The following is an 11,162-nucleotide window of genomic DNA, read 5'->3' on the forward strand; positions in this document are numbered from 1 at the left end:
GCCGGGGCCGTCAGCTCTTTATGGTCCGCACCAGTCAACGCAGATCAGTCACATCACATCAGACTGCATTAGGCTGAGCCGGAGTCCGTCTCTGATCCATAATTCAGCAAGTAGGAGAAGCGGCCCACGTTGACTGTGTCTCGTCTGCTGAGGCGTACTTGCTGTGAACTGCACAATAACACACACATACACACACACATACACACACACATGTACGCACACACGGCAGCTTTTGTAACATTTTAAAAGTAGTGCAAAGAAATGCAGCGTGAAAACAAAGTTTTCATAATTCATTAGGACTTACACACTGTTTGTGCTTCCTAAGTTGGCTGAATTATTCATCTTGGTCTTAATTTTCCTTTTAGTTAGGCAAGGGCTCCCTACCACCGTGCTATAAAGGCAAAGGGTGGGAATAGTTGTAAAATACCCCAAAGATTGCTAGCCAGAGGCGTTGGTAGTAAAACAACTTTGTGCTTTCTTTGTGTGTCTGTGTGTGTGTGTGCATGTGTGTGTAAACGCACACACGTTTGTGTTTAGCTGCGGGGCAGACAGACAGCGAATGGGAGTTCCATACTCCCTGGAGGATTCCTTGGGCTGGCTTGTCTGCTGTCTGCCGGCAGCTCACACACCGGCCATCCATCTCCTGCTGCCTGCACCCCCCTACTCTCTCTACACACACACACACACACACACACACACATATACACACACCAAGCTTGACCGTTTTCTGTGTGTGTGTGTGTGTGTGTGTGCATTGTGTTATATGGTTATAAATCTTTGAAAGTGGAATTGGAGGGTCAAGGGCTTGGAGTCCACCGAAAGTGTTTAGGGCTGCAAAATGGTTCTGCATGTTTTTTTTTTTATATATGAAATGTGTTTGTACATCTTTAGTTTGTTTCAAACATGTAAGAAAATGAATAAGGAACCTAGAAGTATGCTTACACTTGCCTGAAAAGTATTAGGACGAAGTGGATCATAAAAAAATATGATTTCAAATTGACATACAACATGCACTTATGATTACTCAGTGTTGAAATAATTATGGCATTGTTAAGCTGCAGAGAAACTTGAGTTCAGTAAAAAAAAAAAAATTTTTTTAATGAAATGTGTTTGTACATCTTTAGTTTGTTTCAAACATGTAAGAAAATGAATAAGGAACCTAGAAGTATGCTTAGACTTGCCTGAAAAGGAGTAGGACGAAGCGGATCATAAAAAAATATGATTTCAAATTGACATGCAACATGCACTTATGATTACTCAGTGTTGAAATAATTATGGCATTGTTGAGCTACCTAGAAAGTTGAGTTCAGCATAAGTTATTTGAACAAAGTTGGAATTAGGCCGGATTGCGTTACTTCTGTTTATCACTGCTTCCTTATTATATGTTTAAAGTTAAACACTTCAGCCAACTGGAAAAACACAGGTCTCATAAATGGAAAATGAGGATATAATATCATGCAAATGAGAGGGCAGGCCCTCTGTGTGTGTGTGTGTGTGTTGGACTTATCTTGTGTGTTGAAAGGGAGAGCTGGGGTTGGGGAGGGAGAAGAGGGGCGGGGTGAAGGTCATTATCCCCAACAGGGGAATATTGAATTGGTCCAGACAAACAGCCACAGCGACCCCTGATGAGGTAACAATGGAGGAGGGATGATGGGGGTCACGACCAGTCTTCGGCCTGTCTGGACCGTCCTCGGATTTAACCAGACGCGGATCACGGGGTCAGTTTAGGATATGCCTTCTGCCCGCCATGATCAGGTGCTTTTAGGCCGTTAAAAAAAACAAAAAAACAAGCGCGTAGTCTGAGACACACATCTGCTGTTACCACACTTCACATCTTCATTAGGCACTTTTTTTTGTGAGTTGTGTGTGTGTGTGTGTCGACTGTGCAAATCAAATGTTCCTGAACAAAATGTCCTATTCTGCAACGCTTTTTACCATACGCTCCAGTTCAGTCTGTCAGGATGTAGGCTCAGCTAACAGCATGGTGATTTGCATGTTCCCCTGATACATACTCCACTGGCTATCTAATCTGAAACCGCTGACTCGCACTGGGAAGTCATGCAATGGGACTTGCAGGATGAAAAGCATTTTCTGTACTGTAAAAAAAAAAAAGCCTACACTTAATTTGCATTAAGTGTAGGCCTACATTGTGGCTCATTTTAGCATCTCTCACGCACTAGTGGTGCCTCTGGGTGGCCCAGGTGGTGCTGCACCTGCTCTTATGAGAAGCCGGTCCACCAGGGCACCCCAGGGTGCAAACCTGGACTCATGCTCATCACTCACGCACGCACCACTCATTTCCTATTGGCAGTGGCGAGAGTGCTTTTCTAAGACTAATTTGATCACTACAGGAGCCCTTCCAAGACACAGAAATGATATGGAAATTGCACCATTCCGGGGTTAAACTGTTTGCATCATAAAGCCGTTACTACCTGGCAATGTTTTTAAAGTTTAATACATTTTCTTAACAGTCTTTCTGGAATAAAAAAAAGTTAGTGGGGGCATGTTTTTGAACCCGTCTTGCTCAAATTGGACAGAAATGGGCTTGTCAGTCCCCCTGTAGGTGTACTGTATATCACATTTTGCAGCAATTCAATCCAACACCCTAAAGTTACATTAATTCATTTCCACCGCTTTTTCCTCACGAGGGTCACGGGGGGTGCTGGAGCCTATCCCAGCTGTCTTTGGTCGAGAAGCGGGGTACACCTTGGACTAGTCGCCAGCCAATCACAGGGCACATATAGACAAACAACCACTCACACTCATACCTATGGACAATTTGGAGTCGCCAATTAACCTAGCATGTTTTTTTGGAATGTGGGAGGAAACCGGAGTACCACACAGAGATGGCAGAGGGTGGAATTGAACCCTGGTCTCCTAGCCGCGCTAACCACTCGACCGCCGTGCCGCCCACTAAAGTTACAGTTTGAGAAATTTCAAGTCAATCGGACTGGGGTATGTGCCAGACAAACAACACAAGCAACATAGTTGGACAGGGGTGGGCAAACTACAGCCCGGGGGCCACATCCGGCCCGCCAAGTGTTTAAATACGGCCCCCCGTTCTTTCCATAGTATTTCATTGAAACTTAATGTACAACCTGACATCATGGCTTAAGCCCACATTTTGATGGTTTAGGTAACTCATTCATTTTTTTTACCGCTTATCCTCACGAGGGTCGCGGGGGCTGTGGTTTAGGTAACTTTTTTTTAAATCGGTTTTGTTATTTTATGTGGTCTGCTGTTTACAAAATGCTCCTGGAAAAAATGGACACAATCACATGTAGCAGGTTGCACAACACTTTTACAGATACAATAATTCCAGGTGGACTGTATAAAATATATAGTATGGACCCCCGGTCAATTATGTTAAATCAATGCGACCCGCCCCTGCAGTAGGAGTATGTGTTTTGCCAAATTTTCATATTTTGTGCATGCAGCGGTTCTAAACAAGAATAGTTAGCTTACACAAACAAATACAGAAATTCATGTGAAAAAATGAGGACACTCCCATGGGACTGTAAGAAAGCTAATTTGCATAAGAGACAACGACTCTTAAGTGCAGGGGGTTTGTTTTTTGGGTGCATCCGACGTGGATGTGGGCATCCGCCCAGTTTATGGGTGGTGGCCTTATTGTTATTATCTTATTATTGACCTATCTTTGCAGCCGTGTACCACTTTTGCTACATTGGAATACATTTCTGGCTTTCTGGCCGCCACTGTACTTCTTTTTGCTGTTGCTGCACCTTGTAGACGCATCCCAAAAAAGCCAAAGATAAGGCAAAACTATGAATCTGAGTACTGAATACTGAGCTGTATTGACTAATCGTTCTTCCTTCCTTTTTTCAGGACTTCCGGAAACAAGTTGCTCCTTTGCTGAAGAGCTTCCAAGGAGAGGTTAGTGCTCCCTCAACTCCCCCGATATAAATGTGCTTAAGCAAGAGCGGTTCCAACATGCCGTTCATAAAGCCACTTTGACTTTGCTGTTGTCTTTAAGTCTTCCCTTTTCTTTTCCGCTCTCCTGTTCTTTCCTTCGCCGCTATCTCGTTTTTACCCTCCTCCTTTTTTTTTCCTCTTTGCCACTCTGCTCCTCTCTTGATTTTTCTCTCCTATTCATGAAGTCCTCCTGCCTCAGGGTGTGTTTAAATTGCATCCTGCAAAAAAAAGCATCACAAAACCCTTGGCTTTATCCAGTCTCGTCTCGTCAGCGACTCACCAAATGCTATTTCCTCTTAGTTTGTTTGTCTGCATTGGCGGGGATCACTACTGCATGCACAAAGTGCATGGCACATTAATATTTTTTTGAGTGTAATGTTTCCCCCTCCATATGTTTGCACCTTGACCTATAAGAGGTGACTTTGTATGTATATATATACATGTGTGTGTGTGTGTGTGTGTGTGTGTGTGTGCTTATATCACACTCCCACAGTCCTCCTCCTCCATCATTTTGGCCTATTTCCATGCAGGCTCCTCCTCTTTTGCTGCCACATATTTCTAGTTCACTCCCATATGTGAGAGAGGGTAAGAGTGGAAGTGGCTGTTTTGGACGGGGGCATTATTTGGGGCTGGAGTGGGTGGACATTCGGTGCAACCATGTCTCCTCCCAGCTCACACACACTGTACACACACACTGAGTCCAGTCATGCCAATAGATAGTGACAGGTCTTCTGTGCTAGTAGCCACAGAATATTACAGTTTAACACTGGGTTACTTTCCATATTCTTGTGTTTGGGCAGCAACCACAGCCAGAGGTTATGTAAAAAAAAAAAAAAAAACACCACAAAAAGCGCTGTAATTTAAAGTGGCTCCACCATGTTTTACTGATTATCCACACTCTATTTAGTGCAAAGAAAGTGCAGCAATGTTGGGGTTTTGTCAGCTGTTTTTCCACCGCTCTCATGTCGACACACCTTGACGGCGGCCTGCACAGCCAAACAGACTTGAGGTGCATAGTGGGTGGTCGGCCAACCGAGAAGACATTATCTTGTGATTATTGCGATAATACTGTACACCCGAGCCAGTCTCGGAGCAGCCCATCATCAATCAGTCGACTATTCTGCTTGCTGCATGCCACAACACGAGAGTTCGTCATTTTTAGCCTGACTTTGTTTGCTTACCACCCCCCTCAAAAACCTTTGATCGAGGACAAGACAGTGCAAGGTCGTTGTAACTTAAGCAATTTACACAACCGTCTGGAATCTTTTTCCCAGTCAATGGCTCATGAGTTCTTGGCGCTCTGTCATTGAACGGTGGATGCCTTCAGGTTGTAATTATTACCAATAAACTCCACTGTTTCCACAAGGTCTCAGTTTGGTAAATGGGTGTTTTTTGTGAGTGTGTGTGTGTGTGTTGCATGCTTAGTGTTCCTTGTTGGTCCATCGATCAGATAAGCTTTTCCATTATCCAAGGCTTCAGTCTCTGCTTCCCATAGCCTCCCCTTATCAGACTCCACTGGGACCACACACACATGCACACACACCAACCAACCAGCCAGCCAGCCAACCAACGAACCACTCAGGTGGGCTTGATGCCCTTCACAAAGTATGGGTTAGATATGGGAGTGGGGTGGTGCTGAGTGATGTTGGCCCAAGGGCGCTGACGTATGCACGGATGTGTTTTGTGTTCGTGGGATGTGTCAGGCATCCCTTTTTTTTGCAATTGCAAGCGTTTCTCCTGATACTGGTGAGCTATCATTTGTGTCACTTCATTTGTTTTGAGTGCGTGCGTGCGTGCGGGGATGGGGGTTGGTGGGGGGAGCGAGGGGGGTTGGTTGGGAAGGATGTGAGAGCAGATGTGATCGGGATCGGTGGAGCGCACTACATTTGGGATTGAGGGTTGTGTTTGCAAATCCTGGGTGGTCGTCTAATGGCTCTGGTCCTGCAGTTAACCTGCCTCTAACTGTAGGGTGTGTCCTACATTAAACGTCTATTTCCTGCCTCCCATGTTGGGCTATATAAAGCTGCCATACCACTGACCTTGGCCCAGTCATTGTACAGTCAGGCAGCTGTCTTCCTTCACCACCCTGAAACATAATGTATGTGTATTAGCTTGAGAGCATACATGTTTTTCTTCCTTATCATGCCATTCTGCCACCGTGATTGCCTACACAAGCTGATGATAAAGGACCCTCCGAGGATTGTCTGTTCGGGGGATGCTCCTTTATCCTTTAACTTGTATTGTATATCAAATGTTTCCTCTAGGAAGTAATGGAAATAGAAATATTAAGTAATAATCAGCACTTTTGATGCTGACAGCTCCTTGCCGCTATTACAACATGTGTTCTGCTGTGTTGTGCAGAACCCTTTTTAATAATGAGCATATGGTCACAGAGAGCTGTTTTCATGAATTCCAAATCATCATTAAAGTTTAAAAAGTTGCATTTCTCATACATGAGTTTTCATTATCTTTGTAAACTCAACCGCTGTTTTAGATTGTACAGTCGTACCCAAATGTGTGGCTAGAAAGTGTCTAAATATTTACACACACCCGTTTGAACAGGTTTGATTGTCGTGTGTGAGCGGTATTACTACTGGGCAGCCGTAATCTTCCATTAATGACCCTGTACTAGAGGTTCCCGATCACTCTCATCAAGTCACATGGCACATGAGGGTAAAGTACATGAGACAGCATGATGTGAGAATGAGATATAATAGCTGTGTGCGATAGCGAGACATAAGTCCCGTCAGTCCTGTCCATCCAGACTGTACGAGAGAGAAACCTTCACTCGCTAAATGTACTGCAAAAAAGGTCAGTAAGGATAATTCATAATGCCGCCTACAGAGAACATACTAACTCCTTATTTCTAAAATCACAAATACTTCAACTTGCTGATATAGTTAATCTTCAAACAGCTAAAATAATGCATAAGGCTATAAATAACCAATTAGCTAAAAATGTCATCCAATACTTCTCTACAAGAGAGGAGAAAGATGATCTCAGGGAAGAACTACATTTGAAACACTTATATGCTAGGACTACGTTAAAAAGCCATAGCATTTCAGTATGTGGAATCAAACTATGGAATGGATTGAGTAAGGAACTCAAACAATGCACAACGATGAGCCAATTCAAGAAACAATACAAGCAGTTGATGTTTGCTAAATACAAGGATGAAGAGTCTTGAACCAGTCATGATGTGCTATATATATCACTATATTGACACTTACTATGGTACCCATTATGTCATTGTATGGTCGTATCGCATCGTACTTCGGTATGTGACAAAAAATAAAAACATTTAAAAAAATAATTAAAAAATAACAAAATTAATTAATAAAATTAATAAATATTTAATATAATAAAATATAATTGCATTTAATAATTTTAACAATTTAATAAAAAAAATACAAAATTACTTCGGTACGTGACAAAAATAAAATAATAAAAAAAAACTATATTAGGAAAGCAGGAAGTGAACAAATGTAACAGTTACTGATTGTAAAAGTACCAGATGGAGGGGTAGGATTTAATAAGCTTTGCTTCTTCCTACTCCTTTTGGACATGTGGAACTGTGAACTGATTATGTGATGCACTCAATTGTAATCTGATGCATATTTAAATGAAATAAAACCATTACCATCACCAAACTTGTGACAAAGATTGATGGGAAAAAAAGATAAATAAATGAAATAAGGGAACATGGAAGTGACAAGAATGAGAATTGGAGTGAGAGAAAGATGCAGAAATAAAGGGAGGGAGCTGCTCGCACCAGCCAACTGAGGGCCAGATGTTTTGCGGCTAAAAAAACTCGAGATGAATCAAAGCCATGTGAAGAGATTTATTAGGTTCCCATAGGAGCCCAGGCAGAATTACATGTATCCTACTTTGTTTACAGTGGCAAGAACCCCTAAACCACCCATCAGCTTCACTACTGCTTTGGCTGGGAATGTGAAGACTTAATATTTGGACTTATATAGGCTTTTGTCTCTCTTCTGTTTTTTCTTCTTCTCTTTCTCTCTCTCTCTCTCTCTCTCTCTCTGCCGGAGGAACTGGAAAAGAGACACATGCCTGTTTAGTCTGAGTGTGTGAGCCACAGTAGTCGGCTGTAGCGCTGCCCTGTACAGTAGCACCATCTGATTCTCTTTATTTGGCATCGGGTTCCCTCCATTTAGACTTCCCTTCTGATGTGCTATTTGCCTACTCGGCCTGCCTCTTACATCAAAGCGTGACACTCTAGTCTATCACTGTTTGCCTGCTGCTTCACCACCGACAACCGTATTAAACTTTTTCTCCTGTATGATTTTAGAATTAATCCCCTATGGATCCATTCTAATGCTGTCCATTTCGATAATATCGTGGATGGAATGCATGCCGTGTCCTCTCGTGTTAATGGCTGCATCGGTAATGGATCCGCACTATATTGCCGCTAAGAGCTGACTGAATAATCTGCCCCTGCTGTGGCTGGAAAGACTGAGCCAGCTGTTTAATGATGTCAGCGTGCTGGAGGGGAATACGACCACACTTGCACTCGTTTGCTCAGGACAGACAGACACAAATACACACGCCAAACGGAACGCGTCCATCGCCGCCTGAACAGCTGAGCTGGCTGCACAGGAAGGAAGAACTAACGCTGGCGCTGTCAAAACAACTGTGGTTACACGCAACATATCAAGGCACGGCCAGGATTGACGACCCTGCGTCTGAGGCCACCGAGCGGTACACTTCACTTTGTGTTTTTGTGGTACAATTTGGAACCGTAAGCCTCAATCGGGTTTTTTTGTCGGATGTCTACAGCGGTGTTAGCTTACTTGTAACACGGCAGCCAACACAGTGTATCCGTTATTAAGGAACATACATTCACCCCATGAGGTGTGCTAATTTTCTCACAGAACTCTATGCATTTGTTTGTGTAAGCTAGCTCTCCTACTTCTGAAGCGACCATTTCTTAACACGTTACTATGTTACCTATTATGTCAATTTATGGTCATATCACCTCGTACTTCGGTACGTGACAAAAACATCAAAACAAAAACAACTAAACAAACAAAAAAAACTTACACTATATTAGGAAAGCAGGAAGTGAACAAATGTAGCAGTTATTGATTGTAAAAGTACCAGATGGAGGGGTAGGATTTAATAAGCTTTGCTTCTTCCTACTCCTTTTGGACATGTGGAACTGGGAACTGATTATGTGATGCATTCAATTGTAATCTGATGCATGTTCAAATGAAATAAAACCATTACCATATTCTCCTACTTACATTACACCACATGGTGGCGCTGCTATTAAATCCCCAAGATTTTTTTAAAACTCTTGATTACATAAAGGCGTATTTTCCAAACTATTCCTAATAGTGTGTGTAAGACGGCTAGTTAAACAGTAAAGTTATTAATTGCCGTCTTCATCCTCCTCCTGGGAACGAAAACCACCAAGTCGTCTTCTTCAGCGTCAGAATTGGAACAGCCTCAGTATTTTTTCGTCTCACATACACACTTAGTCTCACATTTCGTCTCGTTGTAAATTCGGCCTTTAGCTTGAGCTGTCCTCTTCGTCACGAAGTAGTCTAGTCTTTGGAAATCCGTTGGTGATGGTGGATTTTTTTTTTGTTGTCGCTATAGTCGGGACACTTATGAAGGGTGATTGTGAACTTATAGTCACCGAATCATCCCTTTCTTTTGTGGTAATTGAACTTATACCACACCCTTGGTAGACATACATGCCTGGTCAGCTTTGGGGAAACAGTGATTACTGTCCTGTGATTAGTATGCAGATTGGAGGGTCCGACAAAGTGGGTATTTTGTACCCTCTCAATTAGTTGCACTGGAAACAAAAAAAAAAGTGTACTTCGCCAAACTGATCTATTTTTTGGACATGATGTTTGACTGTGGAAGTTGATGGGTGAATGCATGGTCTATAATGAGACTAACCTTTCATTTATTTATTTTCCACCACAGATCGATGCCCTGAGTAAGAGAAGTAAAGAAGCAGAGGCCGCCTTCTTAAACGTGTACAAGAAAATAATTGATGTCCCAGGTAAGACAACGCCTCATGCCGTTATCTTGTGTTCGATGCATCACGGGGTAAAAAAAAGAAAAAGTCATCAGGAGGACGCTGCGGGCATGTAGACAGCACCAACAGATGAGTGAAAAGCACGACACCATCCCTCTGGTGCTCCATTCACGGTGCATCAAGGCGTGTTACAGCACCCTAATATGTCCCCTCTATTCTTAGCAAAAAAAAGTGCAATGTTGTGGCTGTCACACGTGTGCACAGCAGCTTCCTTTAACGTATATATGAGCAGTCGGCACAGCGAGGTCGAGGAGGGACACGCAGTCACATTGCTGCTGGTGGGAGATCTTCAGCTATACGGGAGCCCTGAAGGGGGCCACGTATGTCGGATTGAGAGGAGTTGAGTTCATCTATAGCGTAAGGAGGTCATCATATTCCCACACGGTTAGACCTACAGTAATATCTTTGGATTGTACTGCTCCCAATAAGTCAGTGCTTGCTCTGACGGGGGGCTATTCTTAACTTGCAGCGAGACAATGATGTAATGCCTGATGCACACACACACACACACACGCACACAAGACACACAGCAGCAGCCTGACTAATGCCGCGGTCTTGAAAGTGGAAACAGTGTGTTTTGTTCTGTCTTCTATCAGCTGAAGGCCTGGTTAGTCAGCCCCAGCGTGCTCTGCTGTAGATTAAAGGTGTCTGGCGAGAACGTTTAGCACCAGTGGCCCATAAGTCAAACTGCTTTTAACTGGCTGTAGAGTTGATTTGAAAATGGCGGCTTGGGTGGGTTGGCGGCGGCGATGTATGTGAAGGACAAAGCTTTTGATAAAGAACGGGAAAGTAGCATTTCAAGGGCGCCAACTTTGAGGCAGATAGGCGTCGAGTTACGTATGTTTGTACCGTGTGTGCACACAACACAAGCATGCTTTGCATGTGGTCTTCCGCGTCTTGCACGGCGTGTCACCTTGACGGCACAAAAAAAAAATCAGCATGAAATTCTCCCATCGTTCTCTGCTGATCTCTCATTAGCATAGTTAAGATATCTAACTGTGTCAGACATGAGGCGCTCACACACATGCACACGCAGCCCTTACCCCCAGCTGTAAGCTGTCAGTTCCTCTTATCTGCACAACACACACACACACATACACACATGCTCACACACAAACTGCTCTTTTAGCTGGCATGCTGATGAGCGTCGCCCGCG

The 11,162-nt window shown here is 43.4% G+C and overlaps 1 protein-coding gene across 6 annotated transcripts in view; it reads left to right on the top strand.

The window, feature by feature from the left end:
* cux1b (cut-like homeobox 1b) overlaps positions 1-11,162 on the top strand; it is an 80,336-nt gene that overhangs the window by 30,348 nt on the left and 38,826 nt on the right. For all 6 annotated transcript variants that reach the window (XM_058079252.1, XM_058079250.1, XM_058079246.1 and 3 more), the window contains exons 3-4: positions 3,847-3,894; positions 9,892-9,970. In XM_058079252.1, the coding sequence (XP_057935235.1) occupies positions 3,847-3,894; positions 9,892-9,970 (127 nt within the window). The remainder of the gene's footprint in view (positions 1-3,846; positions 3,895-9,891; positions 9,971-11,162) is intronic.

Source organism: Doryrhamphus excisus, chromosome 8, assembly GCF_030265055.1.
Source record: "Doryrhamphus excisus isolate RoL2022-K1 chromosome 8, RoL_Dexc_1.0, whole genome shotgun sequence".
Taxonomy (NCBI): Eukaryota; Metazoa; Chordata; class Actinopteri; order Syngnathiformes; family Syngnathidae; genus Doryrhamphus; species Doryrhamphus excisus.